We start from the raw sequence: 16979 nt of genomic DNA, 5'->3' as shown, positions 1-16979 counted from the left end.
CACATGTCCAAACACTAAAGAACTTGTATAATAATGTACAAATAAAAAAAATACTTTAAGTTTTACAACCAAAAGTTAACAATAAAGTCTTTAAACAAAAGTTCGGTTTTCGGTTCGGATCGTGTTTCGGGTTAAGACCGAGGTAAGATTCTACAAACCCATAACCATAGAATTTGTAAAAATGATTTTAGAAACTTAGATCTAACAATAAGTATGTTTAAACAATTATTTAACAAAACTAGTAACAAAGTTCGATTTACGGTTTAGAGCTATTTACGGTTAAACCGAAGCATAGACTCATAAAAACCCATAACCATGGAACTTGTAAACATGACCAACAAACTAAAATAAGCAAGATTAATATGTATGAACAAGTTATATAGATGTATATATATCAAGGACACGAAGTCCTCCATGAAGCCTTGCCTTATGAGGTCCGAAACCTCACCGACCGGAATCGGAGAAGTAACTACCAAAGGTAAACAAGGGGTGTATATTATATATATGTTGCACAACCATAAACAAGTATTAATAAGGCTACATAAACTAATTAAGATGAAAGACTAAAAAACCTTCAAGAACACTTAAAAAGATAACCTTGAATCTTTGATGTTTGATAACCTCTGCTACAAAGAAACTCATAAAACCAACTCCGTTTGGAATTCCATCAATTATTCGTCTATCAAAAAAATGAGTGAATTCGGCCAATTTTCTCATCCCTGCAGTCAAGAATGTTCCATAAAAAGCATCTATGTAACCCCGATTATATGACCAATCATATATAGCATTTTTCATTTTGTCAGAAAAAATTCTCTTAGGACCCATTTTAACAAATGAATTAATTAAGTCCAAATTTTGAAAAGATGAATAAACAGGTTTATATAAAAAAGAATGCTATAAATATTCCGAAAGAGGCTATACTGACTGAAAAAGCTGCATCTTTACAAAATTCATACCAATCTATTGAATTGTTTGAATTTTTATGTAAAAGATTTATAGACGGGATTAACCATTTGGATAATATATCCACATCTTGATTGAAAGGAACTCCTAAGAATCCAACAAACAAAGTAAATAGAATTAATATAGTTACAAATGATGATAAAAGTTTGGGAAGTAATTTAAAGTTATTAAATTGGATCGTGTGGAGGGCTAGGAAAGTGATCGAGTTGGTAGACGTGGGGAGCACTATTAACAAAGTTAAGCGACTTTATGCCCCTCCATACATTCACAAGCCACCACCATCTAATCATTCAATATCGATATTTTTATAATTATATATCACGTTTTATTTCTTTTTAGCATCATTAGATAACATGCCGGACGGATCATATTGTCTAGGTCAACTCGACGATACATATTAAAACAAATAATAAAAATATAATAAGTCGTTTAAAAATGGTGTTTCCATAGAATATTGTAATGTTTACAATATGACGTGTATTATATATCGCATGTAGTAAAGTAAAGTAAAGTAAACGTCATTGATTAAGCGTTGTTCCGTATTCTAAATTTAATATTGAGGGGAAGAGAAACGGACACAGAAAAACATAAAAAGGAAAAAGTTTGTAATACTAACCATCAATTAGGCTTTCAAAACTACACGTCCATCTTCTTAATTTTTCTCTCTTTTCTCCTAAACAATCTCTTCGATCTTTCTCCATTTCAATGGAGGATAAAGATCTACCACCGTCGTTTGTTTCAGAAGACCACGCTAAACTCTTCGACAAGATTGATCGGCTCATTTCAGCTGCAGCCGATGCTGATCTCCTCGAATCTCTTCAGACCTTTGCTGATTTTTTCGATGCCAGGGTTGCCGATTACGAATCCGGTTCCAAGAGATGGATCCAGCTTCAGGAGGATGAATCCACGTGTTTTCTACAATCCCTTGATCGCACTGCCAAGCTTATCAAATCATTATCTACTACTATTCATTCGCATCAAAACGAAAACGAAAATTACGTCAACCGCATGAGCGGAATTCAGCAACGTGCATTGTCTATATTGGAGGTTGAATTCAAGTCGATTCTAGACGATTACCAAACGTCCTACGATAGAGATCGCACAGACGAAGCGAAACCGAAACAGCTATCGTCCTCTACAAGCAATGTTCAAGACGCGCCACAGCCAGAATTACCGGATCAAAATGAACCTCAGCCTGAGAAAGATGAATTCCTAGGGTATTCAGATGAGATGATATCACATTTGAAAAAGTTGGCCAACGGATTGATAGGAGGAGGCCATGAGGCGGAGTGCAGTGAATTATATTTTTACGTTAGAAGAAACGCAATCGATCAAAACTTGAAGCTTCTACGGTTTGAAAAATTCTCCATTGACGAAATGCAGAAGATGCAGTGGGAGCCGATAGAGAAAGAGGTGTCTTCGTGGATGAAGATGTTTAAAAACTTTTGCACCTCGCTTTTGCCTAGCGAGCGGAGGCTGGCGGATGCTGTGTTTACCGCCCACACCATGATCGCAGATGCCTTGTTTGGCAATCTAACACGAATCGTCCTATGTTACTTTCTCAGTTTTGCAGAGGCCGTCATGATGACGAAACGATCGGCTGAGAAACTGTTTAAGTTTCTAGACATTTATGAGGCAATTCGAGACAACATTCCGGAGGTGGAGAAATTGCTCTCTGATGAATGGCTGCCGCAGATCAAATCCGCAGCGTCGTTGATCAATACGATGCTAGGGGAGTCCATTTTCAACATTTTCATAGAACTTGAATACTCGGTGAGATCAGATACAGCGAAACCACTTGTTCCTGGAGGTGCTGTGCATCCTTTAACTCGTTACACTATGAATTATTTGAAATACGCCTGCGAGTATAGTGACACGTTGGAGCAAGTATTCAGAGAGCATAAAAGGATAGACTCAGACACGAGTAATTCTCAAGATCACTCGCAGTCGCCGTTCCAGTGCCAGTTAGCCAAAATCATGGACCTGCTGGATGCGAACCTGGAAGCAAAGTCAAAGTTGTATAAGGATCCAGGGCTGAGCTTGGTTTTCATGATGAATAACGGACGATACATATTGCAGAAAACCAAAGGGACGGGTGAAATGCGGACGCTGATGGGGGATCCATGGGTTCGGAAAAGGTCATCGGATCTAAGGAGTTACCACACGAACTACAAGCGAGAAACGTGGACAAAGCTGTTGCAGTGTCTGAGCCACGAAGGATTGAGTGTGAATGGGAAGGTGATGAAGCCGGTGCTCAAGGAGAGGTTCAAGAGCTTCAACGCCATGTTCGATGAGATTCACAGAACACAGACCACATGGGTGGTGAGTGACGAGCAGCTTCAGTCGGAATTGAGGGTGTCGATATCGGCAATAGTTATTCCGGCTTATAGGTCGTTCATGGGGAGGTTCAGCCAGGTATTTACTCCAGGAAGGCAGACGGAGAAGTACATCAAGTATCAACCGGAAGATATAGAAACATGTATCGAAGAGCTGTTTGATGGGAGCACAGCTCAACAAAGCAAGAAAAGATAAGATAATTAATCAAGAAACATCATGTAAAGAGTTGAGCTGCACCTGCTAATTAAGATATTAGGGGACCAAACAAGCTGCTGCATATAATATACATTTGCATGCATGCATCCAACTTAATTATGTGGCTCTTTTTTTGTGCAATATATCATGTGTTTCTTTTTAATCCAACTCTCATATTTTATGAATCCGTAAGATTGATTTGATTTCATAGTTAATGACAATTAAATAGGATACACGCTAGAAAAAAGACAGTTTTAACAACACATCACTTGAGATCTGGTTCTGGCTTTTTTTTTTTTGTAGATTGATTTCTCTCAGTCTCAACATAACAATTGCTAATGACAGTAGCCCACAGGGCGGTAAGGCTCCATTTGCTCCAAAGTTCAGCCCACAATCTTGCACAGGAAGCCAGCTTAGCCCAACTTGTCATTAAGCCCAATGCACAAACAAATATAGAATAACAAATATATATATAAAAATATTTAGGTAAAAAGTAGATACAAATTGAAAAAAAAAAATTACTAAAAACTTGGCCCGGGCTAAACATAACTATATTCTATAGTATAAACATCTTAATAACACAGACACCGTCTAACACGATTCTAAACAATAAGACACGGTTGATAATAAAAAATTATAAAAGCTAAAATACATATTTATTATTTTTTTTATAAAACTATGTTGTTTTGATAAATGCATGGTTTTAAACGTATACGTGTTATGCAAGACACACTCAAACCTCTTTGGGGGCCAAATATGATATCTAAAAGTTGGGTCATGTTGTAAAATTATGTTTTACTTTTACTACAAATAAATGAAGATAGTCTTTATTCTTTTCAAATATAGAAGTAACTTAGAGCATTTGTAATGGGTTCTTCAAATTATGTGATTGTGTTTTCCATTTTTTAAGGTGTGATTGGAGTATCTTTGAATGGAAGAGAGAACATGTTACTATTCATGATTAAAATTGAAGAAACATTGTTCACACTCCATAATTTTTTAATATTTTTTCGAAAGTGGTTATCAGTGGAGGAAAGAGATAATGTAACGACAAAAGTATAAAAAATATTATTTAATTAAAAAAGAGAGAGAAAAAAGGTAGTGATTTTTAATGCAATTTTAGCTTTAGAGATGAAGAATGAATTAGGAATGCTCTTAGTTCCTTACACCTTCTCAGACCTAATTCAGTTTAACACCGCTCAAATTGCACACACCAATCCAAATGCCAAATAACGGATGTATAATTATTAATGTTTTGGAAACCGGTGGCCTAAAGCCTTATCTTCATTTTACTATCCCTAAAGTTGGCATGGTGTTATGCATGCCATAAATGGTTAAGCACCCTGAAGTCCTTTAAATACGTTTTTATTTGTGTCATTAATGTGTCGACCCGTTTATAGCCAAACTTAATGTCAAGCTATGTTTAAAGATTTCAATCTTTGAACTAGCTCTCCAATTTGTGGTGATTTTCTGATAATCTTTCTCGAGCATTTAGTTTAGGACAATAGTTTTTACATTTTAGCATTTTATATGGGTGCACCTATTTAGACGCCCTCTCACTTTTTAAAGAGGGTGTATGTAAAAGAGAAAATATGTGTAAAATTGGTGTATGAATAGCAAAAAGGGTAACCCTTTTATATATATATATATATGTAATAATAATAATAATAATAGTAATAATAATAATAAATGTAATTAAAAGGTGTGGTGCGAAGAGAGCGTGTTGCTTGAACTTTTAACCCGTGACAAATACACAGGTTTAAACTAAAAGATAAAACAAGACACCTTTTGACCACCGTCGGCCAAAGACTAGCTTGTTACTTTTTTAGCGTGGCAACAAAATCCAAAAATAAAAACAAGAAACCGTTTGACTAAAACATAAAAAACGCAACCCACCAAGAAATGAACTAAACACAAACCAAATCCCATGCATGCTGATGATTTGTTTATTATCTGAAAAGTGAGTAAATAAATGCGTGTTTAGTTAATTAAGGAAAGGGCAGTCAACGGGGAACAAAACGTCATGGAGGCAGGCAGGAAACAAAAGCTGAGAAAGGGGTGTGGTGATGTCTGCTCCCTTTGTACATCATATCATGCATACTAGATACTAGTTACACGTACTATCCATTGCCATTGCCATTGCCATTGCCATTGCCATTGCCATTGCCATTACCTTCTCTTTATCAAAAGCTGCCTCATGTCCCCCCTCTAGCTTCCTTACATATTATTTTTATTCTCCATTCACATTTCGGTTAACCTAAGTATTTCCATATAATTTGATGGGTTCTATCTTTTGCAATCATATACAGTGTTTTGTTTTGTGTGACAACCAAACCGAACTCAACCGAACCGATCACAATGTAAAGATGCTAGGCTCAAGTAGTAGACGTCATATATATGAATCAAGGTATCATCACAAAAGTAGATGTGCGGGGAATTTATATCTTTAAAGGGAAATATACTATTCTTATTGAAAAGATGAATAATGCTGGATGCAATCTTAATATTCAGATACTTGGTGTATATGAAGTAACGATCAAGATTGATGTGATGGTTCATATATATTCTTAAAACTCAATTCTTTCGACTATACAAAGTCAAAATTAAGAGTGTTCTTTGGGTTCGTTTTTCGGGTTTCAGGTTTTTCGGGTCGGGTTCTTCGAGTTTTCAAGTTTTAAATCTTGACTTTTAACCCAACTCAAATCTCTCACTGGTTTTTCATGTTTGGATAATTCGGGTTCGGGTTTTTTCGGATTGGGTTAATCGGGTTTTGAGTATCCTAGAAAACAAAACAAAAAAAAATTAAAAAACTACAATGCTAAAATTGAAACAATATATTCTTCCTTGCTCGTAACGTAAATAATCAAATAATAAACCAACATAACTTAATAAAACAATTCAAAAGAAAAGTAAAACTAACTCGAATCATAATCGTCTTAAATCGGGCGTGATTTGGTTGTTCGATTACAGTTACTATTATTATAAACGGAAAATCGATCAATAATAGTTTGAATGACAACAGTCGATTGTGACCAGATTCTGATAACTTTAGTGCTAAAACTTAGTCACTTAGCTTATTATACCTAAAAATATATTTAATTTCAAAACTAAAAAGTTTAGTCGAACTTTTTGGGTTGACATTAAACTTATAAATCAAACCCGAGAACCAATCCGAATTGATTCGGTTCGGGTTCGGGTTAGTCTTTTATCAGGTTCGGGTTAGTTCGGGTTCGGGTTTTCTCGGGTTGAGTTTCAGGTTTTGGGTAAAAGTGACAGCCCTAGGCAAAAAATCGTATTATTTGAGAGAACAAGTTAATGCATTATTAAATTAACTAGGATATAGCCCGTGTGATACACGGGTGGTTAAAAAAATACAACAAAAAAGTTAGATTGAATAATATGTATAATAACATACCTTACGAATTCATAAGATATAAATAATTTTCTAAAATACATAGATTAGTAGGACTAATTTGTATTTGTATTAGAAAATAAAAATAGAAGGTTGTGAATCTTTAACAATTAAGAAAAAGAGAAAGTTATTGTTAATTCATTTTAGTTGAGTTGGTAAATTACAAACATTTTAAAAGCAAGGTAATGAGTTCGATTCCCACCAACAACATATTTTTCATTTTTATCACTCACAAAGTGGAAATTATAAAAATGAAATCTTGTACACTTGGCAGTCTATGTGGAGGTCTAGTTGAATGACATGTGAAAAAATTGTGTTGCTTTAATAATATAGGTAGATTGTGTTCTAAACTTTTATATGTGTTTTAACGGATGACCGACTCTAATTACACGTGCTTTATAAGGTGGATTGAGAGAATGTAGGAAGTAACCAAAAAGCTTTTAAAGGTTTCGTTTTTATATATATATATATATATAAGATATATCTGTATACGAGAACGTTCATGTACATTTTAATCTTAACATGAAAACGTAGGAAACAATATCAATTTATAAAAAAATGAGAACGTAAGAAACAATACCAACTATAATACCAATATACGTAAACAATGATTTATAATAACAAAGAAAAAAACCTAAAAATTACAACAAAAGAATCAAAATTAAGAACAAAATAATAACAGCAAATACCAGCAAATACTTATAACAGCAAAAGAAAAAAATCTAATAATAACAGTAAAATATAAATAAGCAAATACTTATAACGTCTTATAATCCAAAATTAGCAAATACGAACAAAAAATAACAGCAAACACCTATAAAAATAAACCTAATAATAACAGTAAATTGGTTCTTACTATTTTCACGCTAAGAATAAAATATATTTGATCATGTTTCTATATATATATACTAGTTTTTATCCCCCGTGTTACGGGGGTTGTTTAAATTTTTTGTTTCTAATATTGTGAATGTATTTTTTTATTTTAGTTTATTTATTGTAAGAAATTAATAATATACTTGAACCTATTTTGATTAATTTATGTTGGGTTATGTTCATTTTTTAATGAAACGTTGAATGAATTATCTACTTAATTTTTATATTTATTTGTTTATATTCATTTGTTATAACTTGGATATTATTTTGTGAAACTTTTCATTTAAGTTAAACTTAAAAGAAAAAAGAATTACTAATGTAACCAAATCCATATTGAGAATTAAATTAGGATTTGATTACGAGATTTGTTTTACATTTTATGTTTCTAATATTTATATATTTTTTTGTATTTTAATTTTATTTATTGTAAGGAAATTAATAATATACTTATGGTTTGATGATGAAAGGATTTTACAAATAAATGAGATGTTATAACCTGCTTAAAAGCTATCTGGGTTTGATGAGACCCATGACCTGCTTATTTTTTTTACTATAAACTTGTTTCATAATTATAAATAATATCTTTTTTTTAAAAAAAATTCGGATATTAATTTTTAGTATGTCCCTATTTTATAGGATTTTTCATATCAAATATTTGGTGAGATTAATTATTAATACCGAGATTTTTTAACCCGTTTAATGGCTATCTGGGTTTGGTGAAACCTATACCCGTGAAATCAGACCAACATGAGAAAACACCATTTACAAATAGAACAATCCGGTGACTTGAGAGAAAATAGGGAGGTTTTGTTTATATAAATTTAATATATATGTATGGGTTGTTTTAAATTATTCGTTTTTAATATTTATATTTTTTTAAATTTTAATTTTATTTATTGTGAGGAAGTTAATAATATACTTAGGATTTGATGATAAAAGAGTTTCACAAATAAATGAGATGTTGTAACCTGGTTTTAAAAGCTATATGGGTTTGGTGAAACCCATGACTTGCTTTTTTTTTACTATAAAATTGTTTCTTAAATTAAATAATATCTTATAAAAAAATCGGATATTAATTTTTAGTATATTCCTATTTTATAACAAATATTTGATAAGATTAATTTTTAATTTAATGAGATGTTATAACCCGTTTAAGGGCTACATGGGTTTGGTGAGACCTATACCCGTGAATTTGGGTCAAATGCATGAGAAGCCTTCATTTACAAATAAAACAATCGAGTGACTTTAGAAAATTTAGGGAGGTTTCGTTATATATATATATATATATATATATATATATATATATATTTATACATAATTTTAATTTATTTATTGAAAGAAAGTTAATAATATACTTAGGGTTTGATGATGAAAAGGTTTCACAAATAAATGAGATGTTTTTAGTCCGTTTAAAAGCTATATGGGTTTGGTGAGACCCAGGACCCGCTTATTTTTTTACTATAAAATTATTTCTTAATTATAAACAATATCTTTTTTTAAATCGAATATTACTTTTTAGTATATCCCTATTTTATAAGATTTTCATATTAAATATTTGGTAATATTAATTTTTAATATAATGATATGTTATAACCCGTTTAAGGGCTATCTGGATTTGGTGAGATCCATACCTATGAATTCGGGTCAAATGCATGAGAAGCCTCCATTTACAAGTAAAGCAATCTGGTGGCTTAAGAAAATTTTGGAAGCAACCAGAGAGTTTTTAAAGATTTCATTTATATATATTTGAAATGTAGTGCATACGTTACATATGTTATACAAGTCAATAATCTATTTCAAATAAGATAAAAAGAAATAAAATAAATTCATTAGTCCATACATATCGATTGAGATTGAGAACATTCTTGCATACGAGGGTCTACCTACAAGCTCTTCCGTTCAGCGTATCCTTTCCAAAGGGCTCAGGAACCTTATCATCGACCCCTTCAGACTATCCACATTGCTAGGGGCCCTTCCCCTCCGTTCGTCTCACATGCTCGAAGCCACCTCATATGCCCCACCCCTCCATCTTTTCTGTAACAGGCATCAAACCTGTGGGTCTCCCATCTCCCCTCACAATGACCCTTTTCTTCTATACTTCTCCGCATGTACTATCAGATTTCCCCCACTCTCTTTCATCTCTATCTTATCCATGTCATCCAACCACATTATCATAGGCCATCAAAGATAAGGATGGGCTTGCAACATTTGCTAATTTTCAAACCCGAAACCCGACCCGTTTTAATTTTCAATGTGATTCAAAACTTCTTTTAATCAATGAAATGTTGGATGTCTATGTTTTAATCATGTTATTAGTCATTGACACTAAAGTTATATCCTATTTACCGTGCATACATATTTGCAAGTCTTGATGAATCAAAAATCGTGACCTCACATCATTACTTATATCGCGCCATGTATTTAAAACGTTTGGAAACTCGTATAACCTAACTCGATATTTGGAGTCTTTAATAAGTTATACACACACACACACACATATAGGGGAAAGTTAACATACAAATGAAATTAACGTGTTAAACATGAGAATCAAGTAGAGTAATTATATATAGAAGTAGAGTAATTATGTAATTACATCATATAGTAATTACGTAATTACTCTATGATGTAATTACATAATTACTCTACTTGCATATATAATTACTCTACTTGATTCTCACATTTAGCACGTTAATTTCATTTGTATTTGATCCAAACCCTATATATATATAGAGGAAGTTTAGAATAAGAAGTCATTATTTCCTAAGAAGTGTAGGAAATGATCTGCACTGTCGGATTTAATAAAACACATAGGGGTAAGATAGTAAACAATCAAATATTGTAATTATAGAATTAAAATCTGAATTAATTGGCATCCCTAATTTTTTTCTACATGATCGTTGTGTGATCAATATATTTATCTTAGGTGTTACTAGTTGTATTATCATTCTCTTTTTCTTTTTACAGTTAATATAAATTAAATTGAATAATTCCTAATATAACTAAGATTGTGTTATTCTAGAAACGATAATAGTAATTAACATGCCCAGAAAAAAGATTAATAATGTGTTTTTGTCAATGATTTTGTTGTGTTACCAACCCTCCAACAACTCAGTCATACAACTAACAAACTATTTCATACGAGGTGTCAAACAAATCTTTTAATAGTGGATTGTTATTATCAATTTAATTATTGTCCCTATTTTTTTTTTGCTACAAATCTGATCATGATCGTATTCCATCATAATCAGTTACACAATGTTTTCTTCAACAATGGGTACCATTTCCAAAATTGTTCAATCCAGATTCCTCAATTAAAGAGTTATACGATTTGGCCACAAGAAAAAGGTAAATATTTTCCGCATGATATCTGCTTCCGGCGAGGCTCCACCTTCCGCGAGCTCTAGTAACAGCGACCGTAGTGAGAGATGATTGACCCACGGCAGATTGCGGTGGTCTTTAATGGTGGTATTTAATACGATTTTCATCGGATAGGGCTTTCATGTCCGGATGATTTTGCAATACTGACTTCGGATTGGGAGAAGCAGAGATCGTAATCTTTGATTTTTGTGTAAGTTTTCCGTCTGGTGCTGGAGTTAATAATAATGATGATGATGATGATGATGATGATTTGAATTTCAATTGACGATTGTAGATGATCCAGGTTAGAGCTGGGATTATTAAGAGTTTTGCTAGAAAACTTACATAGTTTGTTATTATTCATGCTGGGATCTTCATACGCAATGTGTTATTGGTCATATTCATACATATGTTGTTATTATTCATCTTTTATGTAGAGTGGATTTGTTCTTTGAGAAAGTACATTTTCTTCAATGTTCATCTTCATATTCAGTGTTTTATTGTTCATAAAAGTGTGTTTGTAGATTGCACGCCAACTGTTTGATAAAATGCCGAAGAGGAATAACGTGTCGTGGAGTAGATTAGTGTGTTTTTGTTAACACAAGTGTGTTTTTGTTCTTGATGTTCTTGATTTTCTTGGTGTTGTGCTTTAAATTTTGATTAAAATCTGGTGTTTTTTTTAATTTTGATTATTTCTTATTAAAACAAACTGTTATATATCTTGTTATGTTCTTGATGGTGTGTTTTAAATTTGGATTAAAAATGATAATTATAGATTTATAATGTTTCCATATAAAATATAACATACTTTGACCATAATACCCCTAGAGTGTTATAAACTAGATATTAAAATAAAACACATCGCCTAAAAACACACTTTCCATCTAGACCATCAGATCACTTAATCTAACGCACCAGATTACTTCTTACACTTTTTAGACACAATTCACTTCTTATTATAACTCCACCCTATATGTATGTATGTATTTTGCCTATACATACTAAGTTATAACTCATAAGTGTGCTTCTTTTATATTATAACCCAATAAATTGTTACATGGACCTTTAAACATGTAACTAGCCTAAGTATTATTAATTAATTATTGTAGCATATACTCCTTCTCATATCTTAAAAATACAAAATAATCCAACCCAACACCCCACCCCTAAAAAAACCCGTCCAATATCACACCCCAACATACGGCGGAAATGCCGGGGTGTGAACCGTTGGTTCATACTTCACAAGGTACCATCATGCAATTTAAATATGACAATAACTAATTAATTATTTATTTCAAAATCTCAATCAATTACACCAAATTCAAATTATGACAAAAGCAATCCAAATTAAATAATTATTCCAAAATCAAAATAGAACACAAATATCCTTTATTTCGTTAACTAATGTCTCTCTATGTGTTTCTTCACCTTAACTTCAAACCAAATGATAATCCTGCAAATGCGCACAAAATAATATAGATTTGTCAACACGAGATTGAGTGAGAAAAGTCATCAATTTTGATATAATAATATGTAAATACACGCGCAAAACTGATATTGTGAGTATAATCAATCAAACCATGAGCAAATAAAGGGTGCCAGTTGACCATGCCTTTCGAACACGGGCTATGACTACTATGACAAAACAAATACAAATAAGGGTGTCGGTTGACCATGCATCTCGAACACGGGCTATGAATACTAGGACGGCGTATGATCATACTGATTTGCTAGACTTCTGATGAACCTCCCCGAATGCAATAAAATAAAACAACTAAACAAATAGCAGTTATTCATTCAATTAATAAACACACAATATTCACAGTTTTCTAGTGCATATAATATATACTATGCATGTACAAATAAGTACTCAAATGCCCCCCAAAACTTTTTAGAATTAGTAAAAAGTAGGGAATGACTTCTCACCTTATTACCTATGCGAGTTTAGATAATAATAAGAATAAACGAGAAAACCGTCTTTTAGTGCGCTGATGGAGTTAATTCGAACATACCAAAAACTTAGAGATAACAAACCGGGATTAAAACCAAGAACCTAGCCGCTGGAATCAATCCAAACAGATGCATAGAACTCCGGTTATGAGATTTTTAGTAAATAAGCGAGCTGGTACTGACCAGAATCCAAACAGCAAGTCGGGAGTCAAGTTTTGGTTAGTACACTCAAAATCTAGAGATAAAACTAAAGGTATTATGGAACGAAATCTAGTTCCGACCAGAAGTGATAGAAATCGATTGGTCAACTTTGTTGACTGATTTGCCCTTGAACGGGTTGTAGTCCAATTGACCACCGAGACTCCCTCAATTGGAAAAATTTATTGAGGGCTTTTGTTTTATGGATAAAAATTTACAATTTTGAAGAAGACAACTTACCTCGAAGATGAATAGAAGAACGAGAAAATCGTGGTCAAAGATGTCTTGAATACTAAAGTCAACTAGTCTTGAAATAATTCGATTAATGTTGAAGAGTATGATAATGGGAAGAAGAATTTCGCGGGATTTGAGATGAGGACGGCTAATACAAGGGTTTTTGGGTTGGAGAATGTCTTTAGATGAAAAATATAAAGATTGTGTTAGTTGTTTTAGCAATTACTTGATTAAAGAAACCAAATAATATAATTAAGACAAAATCGGTTCAATTAATTCAATTATCTTGGTGTGATGAACAAGAAATAGATGTATACAATGTATAATAGTAGATTATAAAATAAGTTCCTGAAATTAGTCCATTATATTTTGTTTTTTGGCAAAATTAGTCCCTGTAGTTCCCGAAAATACACTTTTAGCAATTTTAAGTGACTTTAAGAGTTTTTAAGGACTATTTGGCATGATTGAAAGTTATAAAATTATAAACTAAGTTAAATCAATTTATATACAAATAAATACAAGTTTTTATCAAAACAAAATATCTTAATTGTATTCCCAGGTCGGGTAAACGAATACGGTTATGAATATGAAAAGTTCGTAGTGTTGCATCCAAACCCAATCCCTTTCCCATTCCCCAAGTTTTACAATTTTTATAAAAAGAAACTTTACTAAGTTAGCACCTTCAAATCTTGTTATTTATTACAGATACAATCCCCTCTTTCTCTTTAGTATCATTCTTATTACCTTTTGAAATTCAAAGAATAAATTATCTTCTCCCTTTCCTCCTCCCTCTCTCATCTCCATCTTCATTTCTCTTATTATTACTATGCATTTATTTGTCAAAAAATAAGGTAATCAAGTTATTGTGTAACACTAGTTGTACTATCTTTAAGGTTTTTTTTATTCTTGTTCATCTTCTTTATTTACATGGTTGCAAAGCCATTATATATTCATGTCAAGGATCCCATATAATTTATAAACCATGGTGTGTGTTGTGGATGAGACAAAGAACTAAAGGTTGGAAGATTATCTTCAATGGTCGCACCTTAACAAAGTTCTCACCTTCCTTGTAAATTTTCATTTTTGATTTGATTTTCTTTGATTCAGTAACCATAAAGGTTTGATGATACACCTTCTTTATATGATGTATTCATCATCCCATCAATTACTTATAATTTATTTCCATCAAAAACTTTCAAAATGTACAGGACATTACCAATTATAATAATTCAGATTTGACAGAATTCTTGGCCAACAAAGGTTACTTTGTTATAACAAATTGGAATGGTGCAAGACCAAAGCCTATGACTGAATTCATTGAGTTTTGGTCCTAATTACATTTTATTTGCATTTTAATTCATTTGTATGACTCCATAGTGGTTAAATTAAAATTAGTGTGCAAATCTATACCCTTTTAGAAGAGTGGCTGTTTTAGTCAATCTCGGATCCGAATCTGACCAAACTTTCTAACTGAAAGTTGTTTCATATTTTTGTAGTAATTTATCTATTCTATGGCAGTAAGATGTCCAATTCTATTTTCATCTTTCTTTTCCTTTTTTAGGTACAAGTTATCATATCATCATACCATTATGATCCTTAGTTAATTATTTGTCAAACACAAACTAAAACTAGCTTTATTGCTTTTATTTAGAGCTTACTCGTTAGGTGATGGTCGGGTGTCATGTATATATTTTAGCATGTTAATTGTCCAGTTTTACTTGTTTATTGCCCGAACTTTGATACTTCATATGTGCTTATTATATTATAGGTCACAGGCGATTAATGCAGCTAATTAGGAACTGCACAATCACGGAATGAAGACCCGGGATGCCCAGCACATAAAACGTGACAAGAAATGAAGATTGCTGTTGAGAAGACCCGTTGCGCTATGCGACAAGGTTGAAGACATGTCCATCGTGGTACGCGATGGACCTTGGAAGATCCCATCATGATACGCGATAGGTAGGAAAATCGGGATAATTAGGGTTTCGCTTATTAAAACATTTGGACGACCCAAAAATAGATTTATCACGTTCCAGAGCAGTTTCCAGGAGCTTGAACAGAATTCCAACCTTCCAAATTACCAAGAGATCATTCCTAATGGTATTCCTCATCAAAACTGAAGATCTTTCAATGACGATGCGCGGCTTGATTTCTTGAGTCATACCCGAGATGTAGAGTATTGTATTGTCAATAGTTTTTCTCATGTTTTATGAACAACTAATTGTAATTGTTTATTACCAATCTATGAGCATTGATGTTTGCTATTATTGTGCATTCAGTTGGTTTAGGTTTATTTAGATCAGAACGATTAGTTTGCCAGTTACTGTGATACGTGCTCATAGGGTTGTTTTGATTATTTTGAATGTGATATAAAATTGCCCTTAGTTGAGTTACACTGGCAGGGACTGTCTGATAACTGGTTTCGTGTGTTAGCGATTGTTGATGCCTAAAGTTTAACTAGTTAACCAACCTTGTAAGTCTCGAGAAATGATCTTTCAATGTGATACCAATAAAGCATGTGATTGGGCGGAATCCAAAACACGTGTTGAATCAAGAACAAGATGAAAAGAAACAAGAACATGAGATTCAAAGCACATGTTTATTATAAACGTCGGGTACTCAATCCCGTAAACACACTAACCGGTTACAATACTTGTGAGGGAATTCTTGAGTGTCCAATCCTAATCAATCATAAACACACACACACACACACACACACACACACACACACACACACATATATATATAGGATCAGGATCATGTGAAAACTTTTTGGGAATTGAGAACTATGAGAACCATTTTGGACCATAAAAAAACCCAAAAATAAAAAAATCATAAAACAAAAAAAAAAAAGTAAAAAAACCGAAGTTCTTATTTATCATCCCGGTTTCTAAAAAAAATGTAAATTTTTTTTTTTCGGTTTAGCTAAATTATACATATATGTATAATATGTACATATATATACACATATGTTTTTTTTTCCTATACACATATGTATAATTTAAGGTAAATGATAATGTACATATGTGTACATTACGTAACTAGAGATTAAATGAAAGTATACATATGCGTATAGGTATAATACGAAACTAGAGATTAAATGAAAGTATACATATGTGTATAGGTATAATACGAATTAAATAAAATCGGTTTTTTTATTATACATATATGCATAATATGTACACACATGTTTTTTTTTCCTATACACATATGTATAATTTAAGGTAAATGATAATGTACATATGTGTACATTACGTAACTAGAGATTAAATGAAAGTATACATATGTGTATAGGTATAATACGAATTAAAAAGAAAAAAAATCGGTTTTTTTAATGAAACCGGAATGAAATATAAGAATTTTGGTTTTTTTACTTTTTTAAAATTTTCGTTTTTTTTTGTTTTATAATTTTTTAGAGGTTTTTTTTAGTGGTCCAAAATGATTCTCAAAGTTCTCA

The 16979-nt window shown here is 32.3% G+C and overlaps 1 protein-coding gene across 1 annotated transcript; it reads left to right on the top strand.

Moving 5' to 3' along the window:
* The first annotated feature begins 1668 nt into the window (after window positions 1-1668).
* On the top strand, window positions 1669-3538 carry LOC143545018 (exocyst complex component EXO70C2). Its single transcript, XM_077036978.1, has one exon. It carries the CDS (start codon window positions 1669-1671, stop codon window positions 3493-3495), a length of 1827 nt encoding a protein of 608 aa, XP_076893093.1. The 3' UTR covers window positions 3496-3538.
* Window positions 3539-16979: the final 13441 nt, after the last annotated feature.

This window comes from Bidens hawaiensis, unplaced genomic scaffold (assembly GCF_021521415.1).
Source record: "Bidens hawaiensis isolate Kalapana, Puna unplaced genomic scaffold, B.hawaiensis_p1.1 tig00013806_1, whole genome shotgun sequence".
Taxonomy (NCBI): Eukaryota; Viridiplantae; Streptophyta; class Magnoliopsida; order Asterales; family Asteraceae; genus Bidens; species Bidens hawaiensis.
This window is presented reverse-complemented; position numbering and strand designations above follow the sequence as displayed.

Coding starts and splice junctions, on each gene's coding strand:
- LOC143545018 (XM_077036978.1), top strand. CDS start 1,669: ATGGAGGATAAAGATCTACCACCGTCGTTTGTTTCAGAAGACCACGCT.